This window comes from Rhipicephalus sanguineus, chromosome 1 (genome assembly GCF_013339695.2).
Source record: "Rhipicephalus sanguineus isolate Rsan-2018 chromosome 1, BIME_Rsan_1.4, whole genome shotgun sequence".
Classification (NCBI taxonomy): Eukaryota; Metazoa; Arthropoda; class Arachnida; order Ixodida; family Ixodidae; genus Rhipicephalus; species Rhipicephalus sanguineus.
This window is the reverse complement of record NC_051176.1, coordinates 106206156-106230946: the sequence shown is the minus strand read 5'-3', so window position 1 is coordinate 106230946 and position 24791 is coordinate 106206156. Positions and strand designations below refer to the sequence as shown.

Sequence of the window (24791 nt, the reverse complement as noted above, 5' to 3'; positions counted from 1 at the left end):
CTCTTCCGCGGCGCGGGTGTCAACCGCATGTGTCCGAAGCGTTTTTAGCTATTTTAAGGTAATTATTACGATTACTTGGTTATTTATGTTAATTATATTATTTTAAACTTTGTTCGCTTATTTCAACCCGGGTTTGACCATTGCTAGCCTTGTTTTAAGCCTGTATTGGTCACTAGATTTTGAGCGTGATCGCGCCACATGAGATCTACGGATGGCCCACAAACCGGGCCCCTAAAGTGCTACGCATTTAAATGTTTCGTTGATTTGGATGACCTGGGAGTCGAACTCACGACCTCTCGGTCCGTGACGACAAGTTCCGGGTGCCCTACCCACTGCGCTACCGACACTTATGCATGACGCTTCACAAACGTGCCTTATATCTCTCACACCTTCTCCCTTTCACCTTCTGCCTTGGTTGGAGGTGGTGGTCTCGCCGTCTGCGATCGGTAAAGTACTGCATCCATCATGACGTGGCCTCCGGGTTTAGCTCCCGCAGCTTGCCGTTGCGTGTTCCCGGAACTAATCCCGGAGGCCACGTCATGCCACTAACGAGCGCCGACAATGAGCGCTTGGGTAGTGTCAGCTTTCGGTGCAGCGGGAAGCGGAACGCCTTCCCGCGTTCAAGGCTCAACCTACGAACTCTGCCTCTCGCGTTCCTGAAGCGCTGTGTGGTATATGTATGAGCATTTTCGTAGGTTACCCTATTACTGTGGAGCGCACACCTTGGCGTTCCTCTCTTGAAATGACGACGCTTTGAATGAGTGCATATCGAGCACCAGTGTTATGTGCTTGCCGATGTCATCTTTGCGCGGGATTCAGCATATGCTGTGTCCAGGTGTACGTTAATTATTTCAGCTACCACAAGGCTTAAACCATTATCTTTGGCATTAGTCGTTGTGATGGAGATGGGCCACTAGGCGTCAACGTGGGTGCATCCACGTCAAACGCTGCCAAACACCAATAGACATTGTGCAAGCTCTCATACATCAATGTACAATAAACAATCAACTATACTCCTGTGAAGACACGGTTTACTCTCTTATTTTACCGATTCCAATGACGGAAGTATCAACCATGTTTTTATTCATTTCGAATATCTTTCGGCACGATTTGATTCGTTCTATTAGATCTCAAATATTACTACTTTCACGTCTTTGCCATATATATCAGCGATTTTACATATGTATCAGCAACGAAGCAGAAATCGCATTAATTTCGTGACACTCTAATCACGATAATGTACGGCGCTCGCCATTAGTTTGTTCGTGACGTCTTAAATGCTCGGAAAAAGCTGAAGAGCGTGCGACTAAGGCTTACACACTAGAAGACCACCTTTGCATCTCTCTGCTCCAATGCGGCCATCTCAGAAAGTGACATTGTGGGACACGGACTGCCGAATACTTGGTGTGCACAGATATTTTAAACATGCTAATCGTAAATCGAATACGGTCTGATTCAACAATGTCCTTGAATAATATAGTCACTTCGTAAAAATCAGAAAGAATCCATCCTTTGGGGATGATGATTTATTTCATGTGATGGACATTCCTGTCGCATATGTCCTTTGACCATAGAAAATTGATTATTGGTTGAGGTTTCATTGATAATGCTTAAGTTAGGCAGTTATGGAGTATCGATTGTTCATTCCGGCACATACCCAGAGAGAGGAGAAATTAAAGAAAATGCAGGGCGCCGGGTGTGAATTAGCATCCGGTTTACTACTCTACAAGAAAGAGAGACTAGAAATATAAGATAGAGAGAGAGAGAGAGAGAGAGAGATACAGAAACAAGACAGCTGCACACATTCACAGGGCAGGACGACACTAGTCAGTGTTCTGTAGGTTCACGTGGAACTCGGACAGGCGTGACGTTAGCCCTCTCGCGGTCCACTGGATGACTGGCGCTGCCTTGACCTCCTCCTGAACATGCATTCAGGAGGAGGTCAAGGTGGTCGCTGGCCACATCTATTCGGGGGATTCTAGCACTAGGCTTGAAGCGTCCGATACATTCAGTGCACTTCGAGTAAGTGCTGTTATTAGGTTTAACGTGATAACTCGGATGACATCCATGAGAGTGCGCAGTATTGGTATAACATGACGGTCTGCTCAGCTGTGGGCATCTCACTGGCCGTAGGAGTAGGCGCAACACGTTCTGACGCTCTTCATGAAGATGTCGGCTCGGCAGCGCTCTCCATTCCTTCTCATAAAGAACGCTGTCGTCTCACTTTCGCCAGCACTTGAGCACTTTTGTGGCTTTACTGAATGATGTAGTGCGCTTTACGGACGACGAGTTCTCTTGTTCAATCACTGCCTTCTTTGACGACGCCCTCTGACGACGACGCCTGCGCCAAACTGTTTCTGCGGCCTCCCTGTGGCCTCCCTCTAAATCTTTATCTATATCAGGGAAGGTTTCACATTAGGAATCGTGGCAATCATTACAATTGCGGCACTTTAGAACAATAACGCTGCAAGTGTCTGCAGCGAGGCTCAGCACCAGGGGCATATTACTGAGTTGGGAAAGATTCCCTTGACACGTCCGGCTTTAAAGCACTAACAGCATTGAAGTAGATTTGCTGGAAGTAGACCAACGGCGTGTCGAAAACGGCCTACTTTGGAATGAGGTGATGTAAAAGCTCCGTTGAAAACCAACTTCACGCAGCGCGTGTTACCCGGGCAGCACACATGCGTGGTGATAGTCCCGCTGTTTGCTGGTTTGATGATAGTTGGCAAGGTCTTGTCAGAAATGGCTACACCAATATCACAAATTACGCTCGCTGTGGAGGCATTGTTCATCGGGAGGAAGGAGCGGACTTTATGCCACCTAGCACCGTGATTGATTGCAGTCTATCCAGCGTACATGCGTGAGTAACATACATTTCAACGACATTTTTCTGCTTGTATATCCGGATGTCCCTAATCTCATTCGGCTCCACACTTTCTAGGAAAGTGGGTAGTGCTTGCCTGTTGAATATTACCAGATTGCTTGAGGGCCCCTCGGGCACGAAGATGATAGCATGCGGCCAGCATTCAGGCGTGAACTTCAGTGTCGAAGTGCTCACTGGGGCTTACGTTGTCGCGTTCCCGGTCTTCCGTGTGCCCCTTTTTTACCTGACAGAGGTAAAACTATCATCCGATGAGTCATCACCTGTCACTGACTACAGCTTGGTGTCCTCGGTATCACTAAGCAAGCTTGCCTGCTTACTTGTCGAGGTCGGCCATGACTTTTCAGCTGACAGCCCTCCGGGAAGCACCGTGTACATGACCACAAGACGGGGGACCATGTCCGCAGGAATATCCGAAGATCTCGCCGACAAATTGGAGCACCAATCAGATGCATTCTATCAAGAAGACACTTCGTCGCTGCCCAGTGAACCAAGATGTTTACTAGGTGAGAGAGCAGCCAGAACATGCGTAGTAGTCCAAGCTAGTACAAAACTTTCATCTTTTCAATGCGCCACGCAAAAGTGATAGATAAGCAAAGTTCGCCGAGGTCCGCTGAGAATGCCAATCGCATTATTACGCATACTTTACGGATACTCTACTGAATCGTTTGAGCTGTAGACTGTGCGTGACTAAACATAATATTAAAGCACAAATACAGCGAGTCTCATCACAGCGGCCATAGTAAATATAATAGAGGAGTTGCGTAGTGCAGTACGTCATTCTGTGAGGAAGGTTATTCTGGCTAAATCACTATAATTCGCCCTCATCAGTGAACCCTGCACCACAGCACCAGCAATGGTTTGAGCGAACAAGCTTTCGTTATGTGAACTGTAATGAAGAAAGCTTGCTAACGTCCTGATTATACATCACTTGAGAAAAACATTGAAAACGGGCGTTTGTTGTTTGAAAACTATTCGAAAAATATCCGTTGTTCTATTCAATTCAGTTCGCGAATGGTACTATTGCATTCAAATCAGACTCCATCTCAAGTATTAGTATGTACATCCTTGCCTAATATCCCACATCCTTGCCAAATATTAGGAATTTGAAGTGACCAGGCAGAAGTTGAATTATTTCGCCAGATGATAGTCACGATAATGGACCTAAGTGGACTGGGGGGAAGAAAAACGTACGTTTAGTTAGTATTCTTCCGTGACATACTTTTTTAATATGTCGTTTTTATCTATTTTGTTATATCAGGCCATTTGAATACACTACTGATTATCTCAGGTACCGGGAGAATAAGCAGAAGCCTGCCTTCAGAAAATCATACCTGAGCGTTAATAAAGGTCCTCCATGAGCAGGTGGGCACCGTCTGTTTTTTCTTTAATATATGATGTTTAGGAGATGTTGGCGCCTTGATTTGGCACCAGCTATTTTATTTAATTAAAATGCAACATAATAAACACTGGAGCCATGAAAATATCCCATAATATCGCGTTCAAATTCAACTCATTTAAATGATATAAACAGTCAGTCGTAAGGTCACGTCACGAAGAACACTGGAACACGAAATCTTATCTCATAAGTTACATAAGTGACACTACAAAAATAAAATCAGGGCCCATTACAAAACGTCGAGTGCGATCAGATGAAGGCGCACGACGGAGTTTCAAGGGAGTTGTCTGCCTAGTGTAGCAAGAAATTTGTAGTGATGAAAAATCGTTGGACAGGCGATGTCGCTGGAGCCAATACTTGTGTTACAAAACTGTGTCCAAAGGTTGTTCTTCAAGGCACAGCGGTAAATCCCTTAGTTGTCTTCTGATGAAAGGTAGCACAGCCATCTTAGCGGAAGACAGTTCCATTCCAAGGTCATCTGAAATATGCAGAAACTGCGTAGGGCTTCCTGCAGTGTGAAGTCCAGAGCAAGAACCAGAGGCCCGAATACAAACGCCTGCATATGAGCCATCTAATGCAGTTTCGTTGCCTTGCGGATAAAAGAAGAAAGAGCGTTATCGCCAACGGCGTTCGATCTGCGCAGTAAAGATGCGCAAGAGCGGACGCCCATGTGTGTAGTCACCTTGAGCGATCCTCCATGTGCACAAAGGCGCGTGCGCTCCCCAATCTCGGAAGCACGTGCGACTCCAGTTGCTGTGGCAGTTCGCTGATCTATTACGGGAGGAAAACAGGCCGCAGCTGAGACCGTCAAGCGATATTACTGCATGAACGATCACCTCAGCGTTGCTTGCCTCAATGACGCAATAAATTTAGGTAATCTCAAAACACACAGACAAAAATAAGTGTTCCCGCACGCACGCACTGATTTTATCTGAAATATATTGTAATTAATGCCGATGTTCTTAGGAAGGATGGAAACAGAAAGGCACAAGGCAAGGAGGTTAAACCGATTTCCGTAAGAAGATCATAAAGATAATGGAGAGTATATTGCAACATCCCCCAGCTAAATTTAGTGAGATAAGTACTCGTACTTGTGCATATGGCTCACTAAAGCGACCATACAACAGGGCTTGAGCATCTGTGCCGAAAACTCCAAAGTGATGCTGCGGGAGGTTCTGTGACGATAAATCGGTGCAGTAGCGACTTTCTGGGAAATCCCGATAGCTTGACTTGCAGACGGTGACAGAGAGCTGCAACTCAGGAAAACGACAGCTGGGCAAACTGGCCCGTGAGATCATGTTGGAAATAATAAGGATGTGCTGCAACTTGGAAGAGGTCAACGGAGACGTTATAGCACCTCAAGAAAGGAATTATAAAATGAAATCCGCTCGGAAGATCGCCTAAACCGCTTGTTGCATCAGTTTACTGCGAAACGCTTTCATGAGAATATATTAGGCGCTTCACGTGATCGGCAATAGGCTCGCGTTCGCAGGTAGCTCCCATTTAAATAAAGTTAGGTCGTACCAAGGCCACGATATTATTATGAAATACGCCGTAGTGGTGGACTCGGGATTAATTTGGATCACCTGGGGTTCTTTAGCGTGGACCGATTATTGTGCATGGGCGTTTTCTTATCTCGCCTCCATCGACACTCGACTGCTGCCGTGAACAGGATTTGGCCCAGCGATCTCGTGCTTAGCAACGCTACACCCTAGCAGCGTAGCCACAACGGCTACTGCTTTCATACAAGTAGTACATAGTGTCTTTTGTTTCAAAATACCTTCGTTACACTTGGCATGCGTTTGCTTACTTTTCTGTTCATATTGTGATGTAAAGAGATTCAAACTTTGCAAGCTGTACTGCCATCGCAGCAAAAAGTAGAAAGGCTGAACAGCGGCATCCGGCCCGAGGAGGTCCATAACGATTGCAAAGGAAGACACATACGATTATGACCCACCTCCGGGTTTCTGTCATCCATAATGAATAAATAGTTTCACTTTACTGTATAACGTTTATTCGGTTCTCTCGCAAAATATGCCCAAGTTGAAGATAATAATAAAGCATTCCTTTTATTTTCGTCCATTTGTAAATGCCGTCGTAGATTGTAAGATAACGGGTACAGTACAAGTCCAGAACCGACGGCGAGGCACGGGAAAGTGTCTGTCAGCGCTCGCGTCCATTTCACTGCGCCTCGTATACTCGTTTGACCAGACTCTGTCATGTCGCGAATATCTGAACAGGAACGCACCGCCGGACAAGGTCGAAGACATTTGCGCGCAGGCTGCTGCAGTGCGGCTCTAAACTCACTTCCGACGGAGCGGCTTCAGCTTCCTGCTGCCGACGTGTCAACCGGGACGGCGCTGCGAGTTTTTGTTTAATTCTTGGCAAGGACGATGCTCCCTCGAATGAAGGTGAAAAACCGGTCTCCGTTATTAATACCGCCTCTTTCTATCCGGATCCCGATTTAGCCGTTCTCTCGCCCGTCCCCCTCGCCGCTGTGCCGGTGCGGCAGCAGAACGCGCAGTCTAGACGCCCGTCTTCATCCATTGTCCGCACTCCCCTCCCGTATGTTTCTGTGTGCGAGTCCGTGCATCGTGTTCCACGCAACGCTCGCATTCCGCATGCCCAGCACACGTTCCGCAGCTGGTGCCCCTATTTGCCACTTCGCCTTCACGGGCGCTCCGTGCCACCGGCCGCGGAGCATGCGGGGCACGCTCTTCCGTTACTGCTTTCGGGAAAAAGAAAAGCGTCGCTATAATGTCCCGCCTCCTGGACCCCTTTAAAAAAGGAAGGAAAAGATTGCTTTTTGACGCTCACTCTCAACCTCCGTCGCATCTCACTTTTAATTGTACGAGTCTAATATTTGGGAATGCGCGAAAAAAAAAGAGAAAAACGCTCGAGTACTACAGACAGCCAGTGTTACCACAAGCCGTCCACGACAGCGTCCCTCCATAGCATCTGCGTTGCTCTGACCTTAAACGCAATGAATAAAGCAATCAATCAGTCGAGTGTCACTGTCGCCTCACATTTACATTATCACCATAATTATTTTCGCCCACAATTATACACCTCCGTTCATCAGCGTGATTTCGGCCACCCTTCCTTCTTGAGGTAATTGTAGTCCTTATCGTAGCCCTTCTAATTAGTGCAGTTTAAGTACCAGTCGTAAAGAAATATGCTGCAACAAAACCCAGAAATCACAGTTCAAGGCCCGTCAAATCGGCTCCTAGCATACGAGGGATGCGATGCGGGCCTGCTGGTAACAGATATTGAGTAGGCATACGCAGAAGTCCACGTTATGTGTCAGTCAAAAAAGTGTGAACATACATACATACATACATACATACATACATACATACATGCATACATACATACATACATACATACATACATACATACATACACACATACACACACACACATACATACATACATACATACATACATACATACATACATACATACATACATACATACATACATACATACATACATACATACATACATACATACATACATACATACATACATACATACGATTCAGCGAAAATGACGTAGTTCAGAAGGTGTGCTGATAATATCCGAGACCACTGCACGTGATGTTGGCTTAACGTTGACTTCTCCCATTGTTAGGTTATCAAGTACCCCAACCTGCACTTCAGCAGGACCGGAGAGGTCGCTCCGGAAAGCTTCCTCCGCTTCCTTTGCAGGAGTTATATGCATAAACAAGCGTATTTATATGGTATAGTTTCATGCGACTCCTTTTTCTGTGTGTGTGTGTTTGTGCTTCCCTCCCTCCCTATCCCATCCCTCTCTTTCTTACTTTTCTGTCTCCCCTTACCCCTTCCCCAAGGCAGGGTAGCAAACCAGATATGTTTTCTGGTTAACCTTCCTGCCTTTCCGCATTACATTTCTCTCTCTCTCTCTCTCTCTCTCTTGTTTTTGTTTTGTTTTTTGGATTCGAATGGCGTAATCGGGCGGTACTTTCATATCCCCCTGGCAGCAACTAAGCTTTACTATTAGCATACGCAGGTTCCACTGGCGAAAATTAAGCAGGATAACCACTCGCATGCCTGTTTCCTCGTAACATAACTTTAAAGCAGTTTTTCAACAGCTTGGTAGCACGGCCAGCGCATTCACCAAAACCCGAGAACCCAAACATGTCATAATGCTCTGTATTCGGTGGCGTAGACCTCGTGCACATTAACGGAAAGGAGTTCTTAAAGGGTTCATGAACCACTTTTCCAAGTAATGATCTAATGACCTCAGTATCGGAGTTTACTGCCTCCCGAGTCGATTGCCGCAAAAATTTCTCGAATCTGTCAAGAATGAGCGGAGTTACGGGGGTTTGGCGCACGCTCTCAGCGCTTTCTCTCTTTTCTCGTGCGGACGAGCGCACTGGAAGACAGACAGGGAGGGATGGCGCGGGGGAAAGAAGTTACGTCAGCGCGCGTCATGAAACGCGATCGCTCTCCCGCTGTGACTCGTATGCGCGAGTGCGGCTACCGTGTAAAGTTAGCAGACTGAGGAGTGCGGCGCTAAAGTCCCTTGATATGTAGAAAGTAGCGACACTCTCCTCCATATCCTCTCCCAAGTGTCCGACCCTCCTCTCCCAAGTGTCCAAACCGTATCTATCTCCTCTCCCAAACGGCCACCGTGCGGGCGCCGGCCCTATAAGCCGGCTCGCGCACTTTCCTATCAAGAATGCTATGTCACGCAGATAACGCGCGCGTTTCCCAGGCGACGGCCCGTGAAGCGGGAAGGTGGAAGGCGGGAGAGGAGGGTGCTCGGCGTGGCGGCTCGGTTAAAAGAAAGACGGTACTTTCCCAAAAATATCCAAGGACTTTATGCGGCGCGGGCAAGTGGCGGCACCCAGTGGCAAGAAGCGCATCTCATCCGGCTATCGGCCAATAAGCATGCTATGTCTCGTACGACGTAAACAGGCAGATCCGCGACGTCAACGTGCTGACGCCCCGCCCACCGACGAGAGTGAGAACCGGCCTGTTTGAAAAGAGGGCGCCTGAGGAAACGGCAACTTCGCGCTCCGCTTGTGGCCTTTAAGCGGCGCACAAGACTCTAATATTTTGCAGAGCAGTTCATAGCCTTGTCAGCTTTTTGCAGGATGTGCTTTTAGGGGCGAAGCTCCTTAAGGCGGCACCCGTTCGTCCCTCGTAGTCGTAGTCGTAGTGCGTAACCAGTCTTACGGTTTGACCTCCAAGGTGGTGCCGGTGGGAGATTTTTCCTGTGCGTTGTTGAACAATAAAAAATTCGCAGCGTGCGCGTTAACTAAAAGCCGAATTCTTCTGTCTCTCATTCCCCATTAGCAGCCATTGGCATGTTCCAGTAGGAAACGTTAGTAGAAGTAGAAGTGTAAGTGTTAGCTAAAAGCCGACTTCTTCTGTCTCTCATTCCTATTAGCAGTCATTGTTTACCTCCAAGGTAGTTCCTGGTGAGATTTCTCCTGTGCGTGATTAAACAATAAAAATTTTGTTCAAAACGCCGTTGATTGATGAAATAAACCAACGAAAGACGCCAGATGTTTTGTAAAAGCAAAACGAAAGAACGCCAGATGTTTCTAAAGCAAAACGAAAAGACGCCAGCTGCTTAACGAAAGACGCCAGATGTTTTCTAAAGCAATGGTTTTCTAAACAATGAAAATTCACAGCGTACATGTAAAATTAAAATGAGCTGCAAGTCGTCATAACTCATCGAACCTTTAGTATAAACGCGCCAGATCTCACGTCGGTGATGATGTACTGGGCAGAATTCACGGAAGATTCACGGTTTACCGATGAACCTCCGCAGCTTCGCCCACTCATCATCATTCACTCCGTGGATATGCTGTGATTTTTTTCAACAAGCCCAAGGGGTGCTTCATGACCCCTTTAATGAATGAAATTATAACGCTTTTGTGTTGTAAAAGTTGCAAAATTAGTGTTCTTTATAGGTAATTACACTACACCGCAATATACCTAAACCTAATACACTACACAGACGTGACAGCGTTGTAAGGGTAGCTATGGACAGAATGGGCAGTATCAATTTTTTACAAACATTGCTTGTTTTACAGGAAAGCCAGTCAGTCTAAGAACTGGCTAACCTCCATGTCTTTCCGCATAATAATATTTTTTTAGGATTTAACATCCCAAAACCAGGGTATGACTATGGGGGATGGCGTAATGAAGGGCTGCGGAAATTTCGACCGCCTGGGGTTCTTTAACGTGCACCTAAATCTAAGTACACGGGCCTCAAGCATTTTTCACCCTCATCGAAAAATGCGGCAGCTGCGGTCGGGATTCGATCCCGCGACCTTCTCCTTGCTTGTTTTCAAAGAAGTGGCGAAAGAACTCGGTTGCGTAAATGAGCACGTATTAGTAGACATTGCACGAGTCTGCCGGCGACTTTTCTGTAGATGTAAGCCGCCGCTCCACTATTCCAAAGCTACTGACTCATTTTCTCAAATCTCGAAATCGATGTTAAGCTTCGTGACAACTTCATCGATAAGGAAGAACTGCGATGGCCGACGGAAGAAAAATTTTCTGAATTCGTACGTGACAGTAAAAATTAACACGAGACAAAATATCTCATTTTAACGTTGAGATTATATATGCCCGTTGACGGTGACGTTGCCCGGTAAATTCGTCAGCTCGGGCACTTAGTTGTCATCGCCATCGATTAAGACAACATGTCTTTACCTTTGAAAAAAAAAAAAAGACGTTGGCGACGCGTAGTTGAAACGCAAAAACTCTCGACCAACAATCTGGCCTTCCATACCATAACGGATACACCCTACACCATCTGACAGTTGGACATATTACTCAAGAGTCTCCAGTGGCCGTCTGCTGTGGCGCCTCCTCCCGATTAGCAAGGTCACGATCTTAATATAAGAATAAAGGCAAAGGCTCCTCAACCCTTTTTGCCAGTTCCGAGCACAGGTATCCCCCACGAGTGTATAGAATGCCGCAACTGGTGCCAGTTTTTGAGCTCAGCAAAAAAGTTAAAAGAACACAGAATTCGAACACTACTCAAAGTGTGCACTAATAAATCCGAAAACCCAGCATTGGCTCCTAGATAAATAAACTTATGACGTGACGTTACATCTACGTGTACTGCACGAACAATATGCATCCCCTACTCTGATAGTCTTGCACAGGGAAGGCTTCAGGAAGTCAAGTGTGTCCCTCTTCGCGAGTCGTGCTGTCCACACAAGAGAAGACAGTTTTTGCGACCACTTATCGGTTGAGGTGTATACCCCAAGCAGCTTATCATAACCCAGCAGCAAGCCGCCGGAATCATCTGACACGCCTTGCGTTCTTTGTCCCGCAGACACTGTTCTCCAGTTAGAAGTATCCTGAGGAAGGAGAGACACTTATTCGCGCTTACTGGCTGCAGCCGATTGCCATATAATGCTGATGCCAGGCCTATTTGGGAATTAGGCCGGGTGCAATTGCGGTCATCTGAGAAGCATGTCACGGTATGTATTTTCTTCATAGAACATTACTTTTTGAGGGCCTAGTTGGTTCGCGATCGAAAAAAAGTTTTAGAGCGCGAAAACGACACGGCAGGAAGGCGCCTGTCTCGTGTCTAGCCTTTTCGTGTCGTATCTTCTTTTTTTTCTTTTTTGCGCTCTCAAAAATTGTTTTAATCTTCATAAAAATGAATTAAATTTCAATTCTAGAATTACGGTTGCCAACACCATTATCGCCTTATGAGGCACGGCTTAGAGAAAAAGTGGTCAAATTTCACCAACTGATGTTCTTTAAGGTAAATTTAAGTATTCGAACGTTTGTGCACTCGCTCCTTATCGAAGTGAGGCCCCCGACAACACGACTGCGCCCGAGAACTCGAGGTTAACAGGCGAAATGCCATGGTCTCTGTAGGCCACCGCGGCGGCTTTATCCGTTTCAGGCCCATCGGTCAGCCATTGTGCTCCCTTCTAGGCGTCATCTATAAACAGTGGACTTCTTGTGTATGCCAGACGGTTGACTTCATTGCGTTATCACCTAACAGATATCACGCGGTAACAGGAACGACGTAAAATGGCAACTCATTTGCGAAAAGACCCTATACAGGCGTCATGTCGGGCAAGGAATCGCGTTAGCCTGTTATATAGCGTGGCAGAAGAGCAAAACAATAACCAGTCATCACACACTGGTTATTGCGCACCGAGTGTGTGGTTTAATGCCTCCCACCCACTGCAAGGTGCTCAGCCATAATTCTTCATCGTCATCAGCCTCATGCAGCATCAACAAAGTGCACATAATACCTTACAGATGTGTAGCGGATACCTCGCTTATCCGCAGAAAGACGAATAATGGCATAGTGGGTGCTGTCCTACTTCAGAAAAATTATTATTTATAGTGTAGTCGATACCTTGCGGAAAGCCGAATCTTCACACACAGTTGGTCTTGCCCCAACACGAAGCTGCTCTCAGAATTCGCATTAGGCAGTATCTTAATCATCGGTTAATCTTTTTTTCTTTTTTTTAGAGGTTTCTTTTTAGAGGTTTCCTTCACTCAGCCCAAAAAGAGGTTTCTTTTTGGGCTGAGTGAAGGAAACCTTGTTCTTATTTTTTATGCACAGGGTCAGCCTCAATCCCCCATTTCATTTTTATGCGTACTATATAGTATATACGGTGTAGTCATCGTTGTCAAAAGATGAAAATAGCGGAAATGAGGCAAATCGTTCTGAGTCATCGCAGACATCACTTGCGACGGCGAAATTCCCTTGTGAAAGAGACAAAAAAGTGCTTGAAGTGCCGTACTTCCACGCATTGATGCTGGAGCAACGGAAAAGCACAAACTATATCCAACTCTACGCAGGAGAGACCATCAGCGCATATATAGATGTAGGCATGTACACCAGTTCAATTTGTATTTTATATCTTGGTTTCGTGAGGTTACATGGTTTAGCTGTCAGGATAGGCTTACCCCATCACCGATAAGAGATAACGCCGCCCTAGTAATCGCACTACTTGATCTAGTGCATCCTTAGATTGCCATGATACCGGTGTATAAGATCTGCCCATATCTCTTGCGTTACTTTCTGTAAAGACTTGTCGACGGCCACTAAATTCAACAAGAAATCTTTTACAAGAATATTTAACGTAGCTCTTCATTACCCTCTGGCGTCATTTTTCCGAATAAAGAAACAAAAAAAAACTGATGGAGCTTCTCTGACTTAACGTTGCAAAGACTGGTTAAACAGCAGAGCTAACGACATCATATTGCTATATCATTGCTTGACTTAGCTCATAACGTTTAGTGGACCGGAGGTGAGTAGTGGAGGTTACCCAATTTCTGTGGCACATACCCGCTAGGAGCTGCTTGGCACATACCTACTAGGCTTGTTATAGACAGCCTCTTCATTTTTAGTAGACCCGAGGTGAGTAATGGAGCTTGCCCAACTACTGAGGCGAGCGCGCGCGCACACACACACACACACACACACACACACACACACACACACACACACACACACACACACACACACACACACACACACACACACACACACACACACACACACACGCACATACACACACACACACACACACATACACACACACACACACACACACACACACACACACACACACACACACACTCGCACAAAGAGATAGAGAAAGAGAGGGCTTTATGGGTCAGGCCATCCAGACACAGACTGACGAAGGTTGGGGCACAGGCCGAAGAGTTACCAAACCAGGCATTTCACATGCGTGCCCTTGTCTTCCCTAGATTCAGAGATATTTCATTCGTATAACTCAGTCCCCGACGCTGTGATACTGCTTGAAACTCCGGAACTGTATTGTAAGGGATATCCCAGTATTCCAGAAACACTCCGGCCCTATTTCATGCATGAGTGTTCCTGTGTGTTTCATGGCCGGACTCGCGTTCTATATTGCTCGCGAAGTTGGAAGTATCTAAATTTCTACAAGCAATATAAATTCGGAGGCGGTAGTCCACGCTTTAAATAGGCATTTGAGAACTGAGTATGATCTCGAGTTGACTATTCTAGGGGCTTTTGAAAATTTCAAGCACTCTTTTTTTTTTAGATCGTCGTTAGATCCCCGTTTGGAGGGCACCAAAACGCTGGGCCAGAATCGCTTCTTTCATATCATAGTAATATTGTGCAACGTAACGCATTACGAAAGATGGTGAGCCACTGTATTTGGTGGAGTCTTGACCGAGAGGTATCCACAAGCGAAGCACAAACTGGCTATTAAAGTAAATGCAAGCTTCTTCATTCAATGCGGGCGTGCGCTGCATGTTTATTTTGTCTTTACTCTGCTTAGATCACTTCAAGGCTGCACGTGGTGCTCCTCGTCAATAGTCGCGTCATGGCAGTAGTTTTTGAAAAGTAAGGATTTCCGGGCGCTGCGTGGTGATGGAGCGATGTAGTTACACTCTGATGTGCTTAATTCTTGATTATAGGCACTCTCTTGTTTAGAAAGTGTTGAGTAAAAACACTCTCATCGTTCTACGGCGCCGGTTGGCGTTGACAGGCCGACAATAACAGTGGCGTCTACTCCCGTCACAATCGTTTTCCTTTCTCAGCGTGAATTTTGTGTTAACCAGTTTCTTTGGTGCAAAAAACCACCCAAGACGTTAAAAACATTGCCATAATGGGAAAAATAGATATACGTGAACAGCACAGATGTTGTTCCGGATCTCTCCAAGCTAGAGATAATGCATAGTTATGCCTTCTATCGCGTAAGTGCTTGTTAGCTGGCACTTGTAGTTTTTCGGTAACTGCATCCCTGCCGAGTTTATGCCGCATCGGATACGCCGGTTCCGTTGAGGCAGTGCCAAATAGCTGTAAAAGATGTCGTGATAGCCAGTTTGCGAGAGAAAAAGTGTGTTCTCCTTCACAAAATATGGGGACATGTACAGGCAAGGTAAGCTCCCCCCATGCACTCCCCCTCCTTTTTTTCTTTTTCAGAGATTATTGAACAGGTATGTTCGTTTTATTTTTCGGATTTGCATATCGGAATGCATGCATCACGCCAAATTGATGAACACGTGCTGCAAACTATAGACGCCAGCCTGGAACAGAGCTTTTCGTGTTAAACAAAAAATGTTGCTTTAAGTTATCTTGCTGTGGGATGTTCTATCATCCTCGAGCTGGAGGAATTTCTGGAATTTCCAAACTATTATCACAAATCTGGCCTTCGCGACCCCTCATTTTATATTCTTTTCCCTTTAGATCCAGCCTGATACACATAACATTTCATGTTCTTCATAGTTGAGATGCCGTTTCGTTATTGCATACTGACACAAATATTTGAAGCGTGCCACCAGTGCACGACGTATGTTTTTACTACTTTTACGGGCCCCAGTGTCCCTGTGTCTCCAATCAAATTTTCTGTATCTTTTCGTCGGGTGTCAGTAATTTCGTAACTGCCTCTGACGAATAAAACATTCATTCATTCATTCATTCATTCATTCATTCATTCATTCATTCATTCATTCATTCATTCATTCATTCATTCATTCATTCATTCAACTTCGCCAATACTAGTGAACAACGTATATATACATATCGTCACCCAGGAGTGTGCTAAATGGTGGCTTTGCTACGGAGGGAGAGTAATTCGATTAGTAGCTCAAGCAGCCATACAAGGCGGCAGCAATCTTTTAATCACATTTGCGGTTTCGTAGCCATGGGAGCACTAAATAAGCGAACTTTTAATACCATTTCATCACCCGAACAAGCTTACAACTTCTGTTTAGACAGCACGCGGCTCCTTTCACCTCTCCATTGGCGATGTTGGATTGCTCGCTCCAGCGGTACAAGTGCTGCTAATAAACTGGTGGAAAGCAACGTTTTTTTCTGGCGTCTACACTTCTATTGCCCTTTGTCCCGATACATCTGATTCGTTTCATCGTTCAAGAAGCGAGGTGCAGATAAGAATATGTAGTAATGGGTTAATTTTCTACGTCTTTTCTCATTAAAATAATAATAATAATAATAATAATAATAATAATAATAATAATAATAATAATAATAATAATAATAATAATAATAATAATAATAATAATAATAATAATAATAATAACAAGCTTGTAAGGACGCCGGCTGCATATTGCTTGCCGGCATGTTTATGCTCACTCATGCAAACACAGCGATTTGATAGTAAACAGAAAAAAGCAAATATCGCGAACGATATGCACGCACATATTTAATAGCGCTGTAAAGCCAACAGCGCAGAGCGCAAGCACATGCGAGGAGCTTAAACTAACGCGGGCACATACGAGGGACATTAATTGCGCGTAGATGAAAGGACAAAAGGATAAAAGTTGATGTTGATTCCAAGCAATGTCCGCAATATCGTCCTAACACCCATCCCCTCTACACAACTGCCCACTTTTGAAGACGTCAACGTTACACGCAGCAAGTTTGGAAACCGCAAGGTTACAACGGATGCAAAGTCAATACATATCTGGTCATTCGGATTGTTTGTAGCGCTAGACAAACACTGCCCTCCTGAAAACGCGGAGGTTCACGCCATCGCAAGCCCTTACGGCAACGATTAAACAGAATGAATGAATTGAAATGGCTGGCGCATATAATTTATCTTCGATTTTTGCCTGTACTTACATTTTCGGCTCGAACGAATTAAGATGGAGTTGCAGCACCGGAGAAGTGACAATCATATTTCGTGAGACAAACGTCGCCGACCAGTCTAATCCACGATTATTCTACCAAAGTACTGACCAGTTAAGATGCGTTGCAGGAGGCGTGACTCGGGGATAGTTGGTAAGCTACTTTCACCTATGATGATGTGTTGGCAGTTCAGTTCATTCGACACATAAACGTGATATATAGAGCGTGAACTTCCATAACACTTTCACGGATGTTTGTAGAAACCAAAATTATATCACGAAAAAAAAAAAGACCAATATGCACTAACATTAGAAGGCACTTACGCCCCGAAATATGACATTAATTCAGCCGATGTCACAGGCTTGGCCTAGCATTGTGATATCGACTAACTTCACTAATTCTGTTGATGGTTCAGTCGCACCTGGCATTTTCACTTCCAACACCTTCACTTTAGGGCTGTTCTCCGCGACAAGAAACGCAGTAATGAAGGAAATTATCTCTGCCATGCATCACGAAGTAAGCGGATGTTCTTACATAGCTCGTTAACCTTAACGTCCTCGGCCTTTTCCAATTGCGAAGCTCCCCATTACTTTGTAACCTCAAGGCACGCGGAAAAACTTGTAAACAAAGTGACATGAAAGCCTATGGTTGTTTTATAACACAAGCAGCTTGCACAGTAATGTTGCACATCCAACTAGCCTTTTTTAAAAATAACTTTTCTACCCGGAGAGCTTCACAACTGGAAAGTTGAGGAACGATTTTCATCATCAGATAACTCTGTCAGACGACCTCCATTACTACTGACAGCTACTTCGTGATGCAGCAGCTAGACGTCTTCCACAGAAAGAGTGAAATGCTTTGAACTCTGTCGTGTATTCAACCATACATCAGTAAAAAAAAAAAAAAAAAAAACATAGCAACGGCTCAATATAGTAAATTCCTGTTGCGTAAAGCCATAAGCATAAGCCCGACGTGATTTCATGATAGAGCGCCTCAGGTTATGAAGATGAATCCCGAATTCCATGCACGGACGGCTCGTTAATTTGCTTGGCGACCTTTTATTCTACTACGCGTGCAAAGTTTCATTCTAGATGATGTTCAGACATACGCCCTTGAAACACCGTCACGAATACTGCCGTCAGCTGCCACGCGGATAGCCCCATAATTGTGAGGCTTTTGTCGCGCAACAACAGTCAGTGTTCATTCGAAGCCCTAGCGATGTTGCGATGGCTATTGTGATTGTCTTGTAACGCTGTTAAATACGGATGCTTCAGTTGACACTCTTCCAGTAGTACCGCTGTTTTTGAATGAGAACCAACATACACGCAGAGTGAACGGCGATTCTTTCTGAAGTCGATAAAATGTGTTTGCGCGCAATAACAGCCGTACTACGTGCCCAGGTCGCGTCCGGCTTCTTGCTGCTTCCACGCAGCTCCCGATCTTTCCAAACCTTTCACGCTCGTAGTGTTCTTTCGGTTGTGATTTCAATATTTTTCGTTCATTCTCATTTCCCTCCCCTCGAGCATCTTTTCAACCGTCTCTAAAGCTGAGCGAGGGGTAGCAAGCAAAAAGAAAGATGAAACGAAATCAGCGCTGCAGCGAAAGTTCGCGTGATACTTTTTCCTCCATCCGTGTGCGTTGAGGGAAAAACGCCAGGGTCTTTAGATTGCCGACGTCGCAAGTTCGTGAGTTGTGTGTCGGAAACGAAGTTTGGTCACCTCCCTCACCCTCCTGGCCTACTTGAATGTAGCAGGTCGCTGGCGCTGGCCAGCTGGTAAGCTGTGTATTTGTACACACTGCCTGGTTTCACGCTCTGAAAACTATTCATGACCGCCGCAAATGGGTGGTTCTCTTAGTCAATCATACTTATTCTTTTTCGACATTCTGAACCGCAGACCTACCCATCCCCAGAATTTTCTGTGTAAGAACATTTCAATTTTGCGTATTTTCTCCTTATTTCGAGGTTTTCTTGCGCAAGTTAATAGCATAGTGCGACGATATAGCACGTCGACAAACTTAGCCTACTCCACCAATGACCACTGCCATAAACCACTCGTGCTTTCCGAATAATCACTGTCATTACGCCATTAAGAGTAGCTTGCGCGGGTCTTTGTACCATATCATTAGAGAAAGGAACACAGTGAGACATTACCGCACTATGCGAGTAGCAGCTTGCTTAATGGCTTATTTGATGAAAGGACAAAACCAATGTGAACACGGAAGGTCAGCTCACGTTCCTACCGAAATATTTTAATGTAAGTAGCACTTCCTGTGACGACGCAATGCAAACATGAATGGGACTCATAGCTGACTTCAGTAACGAAGGAATCGCATTAGATGTCAAAGCATAGCACCGTTGAAAGAAACTTTACCATCGTGGTCTACCACGCACACAGCTAATCGCACGAACGACCCATAAGACGCATCTTGCTTGCAGTTTCTTGCGTATGACCTTTCGTTCTAGATTTAAGTTTTTCTATTACAAAGATTTTACAGCTCTTGTTTCCATTAGCACACATTGCCAGTACATATTCATGATACTTTTGACAAGATTACCGTGCACGTAGGATGAGTGTTCGCTTGAAAATTCGCTTATTTTGAGAGGCACTGCTACAAACTTCCATTAAAACTGCGCAATACAACACGGTCAAAGCACAGCACGGAAACGACTGGGACTAGTGCAATGTACGACTTGGTTCACATTGCAATAAGCAGCCTTACTTGAAACTGGTATGCACCAACTAAAGACCGATATAATGTTCGTTGCACTCTTTCCGATATGGATAAAGGGAAACAACATTGCACCAAATTAACTCATTAATCGCATCATCTTCAACCACAGCCTAACTCTCCTGCAATTACTACTCTAAGCAGCTCAGCAGTAATACCTATATTAGCCCTCATAATGCAAAACTAGAGTCAAGTTCCGCATTTAATGTGTCTTTGAAAATAACACCCCCCTCACATCTATACCTCATTCATATAGTATAGATGCTAGTGAATATGCAGTACCTCAGAGTGCATGAAACGTCTGAATTGAGAGAAGTTATTACTCCCACCAGACAAAATTCTAAAAGCTGATGAAGGGGGCCTCTGCACATTTCCGGGAATTTTCGACGGCAAGACGACAAAACAGTTGAGGCAGCTATCGCTAGCACGTATAGCCTTGACATAGTTTGTCTGTACGTCATGGTTTCTTCTTGGACTTGTGAATACTTCGTCTAGCACGCTACTTGAAAGCCAAGTGCGAGACCTGGTCAAATCTCGCGCTTAGCTTTGTCAGCGTGACCCCAGTCGATAGAGTCAAATAAGTCTGACAGAAAGTGCAAGACACTGAATTAAGTGAGAAACCGACAATGTTTGTCGAGCTCGGAAGTACAGCAACAAAATTTAGCTACATCGGACATCAACGAACTCCATAGCATAATTGAAAAAAAAAAAAAAGCTGCAGTGGCGCGGAAGACTAACAAATGTGTCTAAATTGTACTGCAAATGGGGATTAAAACACCTCTGGCGTATTCGATGAACGCAACTAAAATCGACGTGTTTCAAACAAAAGCAAAATGCGCGTGCACCGGAATGCGAAGCACCAAGTGTCATGAAATGCGTCTAAGTTTCAATCACGTAAGGTCATCTGTGTGCGTAACGAATGTTCCGTAGTTGTCGTTACGTAAAAGGTGGGAGGGGGGCAAATGAGAGAGGGGGAGGGACGGAAGAGAGCGACGAACCGCATAGCTCGAACCCACTCCAGGGACAGCTAGAAACCTCGCGGTGGACTCGTAATTGCATCCTTGTTATGTCATATCGCTCACAACCATTCAATAAGCGCGCCTCGGCGGCGACCAAATGCGGCAGAAAAACTGCTATGCGTAATGCTTATCTTATCGCCAAGATCTCGCTTCCCCGCAGCCGTGTCCTCGCCGGAGCGTCAAGAGCGCTTTGCGTTGCTCCTCTCATAAAGCAGCTGAGCGGCTCCACCTTGTTGCCAGATTGGCCACCGCGTGCCTCTTTCCGCGACGGGAAGCTTCGGCAGAGAAGCCGGCAACTATAAGGCCGATGGAACGGCCTTAGGCGACCAGCGTTACATGGTCGTAGCTATACTCAGCAGCTGCATGGCCCTTTCGTCTTTTTCCGCTCTCTCTGCGTGGCCTACATTCTGCGAAAAGGAAACCTCCGGGGCGAACGCTTAGCGACAGAAACTCTTAGCAGGAAGCGCACTGAAACAACAATAATGACAAGAGAGTGAGAAAAAAAAAGAAGAAGAAAGGAAACAATCAACACCGCACGTTCCTTCCAGCGGAACAACATCGGCGAAATAGTTTCTGCGCAGCAGAGGTGAAAGCGCGAACTCGCTGAGGAGGAGAATGGTGCGGCCAGTGATGGAACGATGCGCGTCGGATGCTATGGGGATAGAATCGAGGAAAAGGTGCCGGGAAGCGGGGCTTAGGGAACATTAAGGCCTTGTGCAAAGAGAACGGCTGTTTATAACAGCTGCCTCGAATATCTGTCCTTGGTTCTTTCCCTTTGAGGGACAAAGCTGCGGCGATGCCGGAAGCATTCCCAACACCGCTCGAAAATTGCGAAGTTGAACGACCAATGAATTACTAAGTCAGGCTACCTCAAATTTCTGTTACCAACAAGCATGGAGTGTTATCACTAATACCTTAAAGTCTTCATGACGCACCGTTCATGAATAAATAATGGGATTTCTCTTTTTTCATATTACCTACAAAAGCTAATAAAAATCATTCACAAGGACTAGTATTTCTTGTGTTGAGTAGGTGAAATGTCGCTTTACTATCCACTATAAATATTTCTTGGACAACAGTAATAGAAAACAGGCAGTTGAAGTTGCGGCACATTGATAACACACAGAGAGCCATCAGAAAGACTTGGCGACGCACGCAGAAAGAAAAGCTCTGTCGATTACGTACTCAAACCTTCCAGCACATAATTTTTCAAAAGCAAGATCAGGAGTTTTATGCGTATGGAGACACTTCCGCACACCAGTTTTGTTTCTTTGGCTGGTTATGCATATCCACATAAGAAAGTTGCGATATTTATGTGGAATACTATTCGGAAGGAAATTATTCATTCCCGGAAGTTCCGTCAAAAACACATTCGACTTTCTACAAGACCAACAATAACAAAAACAATGTACTAAAAAATGCGGACCTTGTGTAGCAGATTTGTAATAGAGCCCTCAAGTGAAACCGTACGAAAGTATTGCAGCAACATTTAAAAAAAAAACATGGCTGAAGGGCATGTCCCATGTTGTGTAACTATGCCACTGGGACCGCCACTATTACGTAGCAGGCATTTCATTACTGCACAGACACATTTACTCTCATGTCGAATTATCGCACCCAATAAAGCAGTATTGCTACTCTGTGGCAACGTGAGCACAGTGTGACAATATCACGCTTTGAGCGCTGCAGCTTCCCTGGACAGAAAAACTTGACAGTACACTGGTACCCCCCATGAAAGACATAGAATTGTCTTTTCAGCGTCACGGGTAACGCAACGGCCGAGAAAACTATCTGCATTAAAGCAACATTCTTTAGCCTCCAGTATTCTATCAGGCTTCTACAGTTGCTAAGTGTTCTCCCTGGTCGTGATCAGGTGCCCACTCTAGCGCACAGCTCCTGCACTTCAGTTGACCTCCCACGTTTTGCATTGCTCGTCAACTCAGCTGGCCTACAGACTGCTCGCTTGACAGCGTTCGCTGGAGTGGAGCAGCGCGGGTCTAGCACGCAGCACAGGTTCGTTCCATTGCCCTCCCTGGAGAAACGAAAAGAGCGCGGCGGAGGGGAGCGCTTCAAGACGTCAAGAGGCGGCCATTCCTCAAGCGCTCGACGAGCTTTTCTCTTTGGCCTGGCCAGCCTAGCGAAACACCGCCGAGGAAGAGAAAGAAACGCAGCACTGCAGCCGATGGGAAACACAGCGCTCCATAAGGCCGGGGAACTCGTTTCGTCCCGAGAGTCGTGAACGCTCTGCAGTGCGCTGTCTGGCTCCGTCCTTGCAGCTACTCCACGCAGCGGGAACAGCAGATAAAGGCTGTCTTTTTGATTGTTTTTGTTTTCGCTCTTTCTCTTCGCGGCGCAGAAGTGTTTCGCGCGGGGCCGCTTCCTGCTTTTTTTTTTTCTTCTCCGCGAGAGCGGATCCTGTGCGGCCGGCCGCCGCCGACCGTCATGCGTATGACCCGAAGGCAAGGCAACTGGGTGGCTGCCGCCGAAATCGGGACACCGCGGGTATCCGCGAGGAAGTGAGCGCCGCTGCCCGCTTTTTTTGGAACCGACGGATCCCGGCGCGCGGCTCCGCGTGGCGGCCTTCTTTTGCACTTTTTTTGGCGGCGCGCTCCTGGCGCACGTGTCTCGCTGGGGACAAGCGAAAGTGAGGCGCGTCTTCACAGGCGGCGCCGGAAACTGATCGCGCGGCCTTCGCGTCGCTCGATGCACTGCATGCGCTGCATGAACGGCACTGCTGCCGTTCACGCAGGCGTGCACGCACCGGGGAATAGTAACCATTCACGGGAGGCCCCCGCGTCTGTTTTTTCGAGCGCAAATTAAGCCAGGCACGAATGGGCGCTTCTCACACGCGCCGACGTGCACACACTCACGGTTCATGCACATCAGCATTTCACGTCTCAACACTTACGTATATGCGGCGCAAGAAGGTGCCTGTACTTTTTGAGCTCGTACAGCACGTCCAAGTTGCCGAGGATCGGGTGCGCCGCTGTGGGCCCCGGAATCTTGGAGATGAGCTCGGCGATGCGTCGACGCCGCGCGATGTGCACAGCCACGGGCACGATACACGAGAGCAGTAAGGTTAGGGACCACAGGACTCGGTGCGACGAGAAGGGCAGAAAGCCTGTCAAGGTCATGGGAAACAGGGTGGCTTCGCCGCCCGCCGACATGGTTGGCAGTGTCCGCCGGCCGAGGAGATTGTCCGCTCAGGCCGGCTCGTTGCTGAAGAGGTGGGCCGCTGCGCTAGTCCGGGAGCACCCAGCGGACGCACATGGTCGTCGGCCGGGAGTGACGCGCCGCTCGCGTCCTGTGCCAACGGGGGTGGCCGTCACATGGGCGCCGAGTGGTCGTCGTCGCGGGGTCCTAACAGGCGCCGGGGCAGCCGAGGGCAGCAGCAGCGGCGGCGCGGGGGCGCCGGCCTCCGGGGCCATGCTCTCGGCGTCGGCATTGCATCGGCTCCTCCACGCCGATAAGGCATGCAGCCCCAGGAAGTGGAGCGGTTCCTGTGCGTGTCCCAGGCCCCCCAGACAACGTTGCACGACTACACCACCAGCACCCCGAGGAAACGCACCGGGGACCGTACTAAAAGCATTGATGTAATCCCCGCAAACGGGAGCACTGTCTGTTCGAGGCGACCGCCTGCCACGTGACCGCGGCTGGGCCAATGGGGCCAACCGGGCGTGACGTCACCGCGAGGACCTCTCCGTGGAGGGCTTCCTCGTTGACTCTCCTCGCCGGCGTCCTTTTAGAGCGCTGCACTACGAGGGGCGGAGAGAGGGAGGGCAAAAATTCAACATGGCGGTGCGAAGAGGGGGGAGAAAGCCTGCGGGGGGGGGGGGGTACTTTTGTCTGTTTTGGCCCTTTTACTCTTGGTTTCTTCTTGGGCAGCTGGGAAGTGCCCAAAAATAGAAAGTTGGCAACTGCGAGTTTCTTTCCTCAGGCTATAGGCCAGCGTGATTATCCTTCTCTTGTTTCCTCTTGGCTCGCTCTTTCTTCTTCCTTTCGTCTGTTCCCTTTTCTTTTCTGCTAGGCCTCTGCGCTTATCCGGCCCTTTACCTTCTTCGTTATTGGTTGTGAAAACCAGTCGACTGTTCTGCAGCGGTCTGCAGCGCCATAATCTGAGTCCCCCAGAGTGAATACTATTTGCTCTCTTGCCATC

The 24791-nt window shown here is 46.7% G+C and overlaps 1 protein-coding gene across 1 annotated transcript in view; it reads right to left on the bottom strand.

Annotated features, from left to right (window-relative positions):
• The window catches only part of LOC119378669 (uncharacterized), a 141072-nt gene extending 116816 nt beyond the window's left edge, over positions 1-24256 (bottom strand). The window contains exon 1 of the mRNA XM_049411975.1: positions 23544-24256. Within this exon, the coding sequence (XP_049267932.1) occupies positions 23544-23802 (259 nt within the window). The 5' untranslated portion in view covers positions 23803-24256. The remainder of the gene's footprint in view (positions 1-23543) is intronic.
• Positions 24257-24791: the final 535 nt, after the last annotated feature.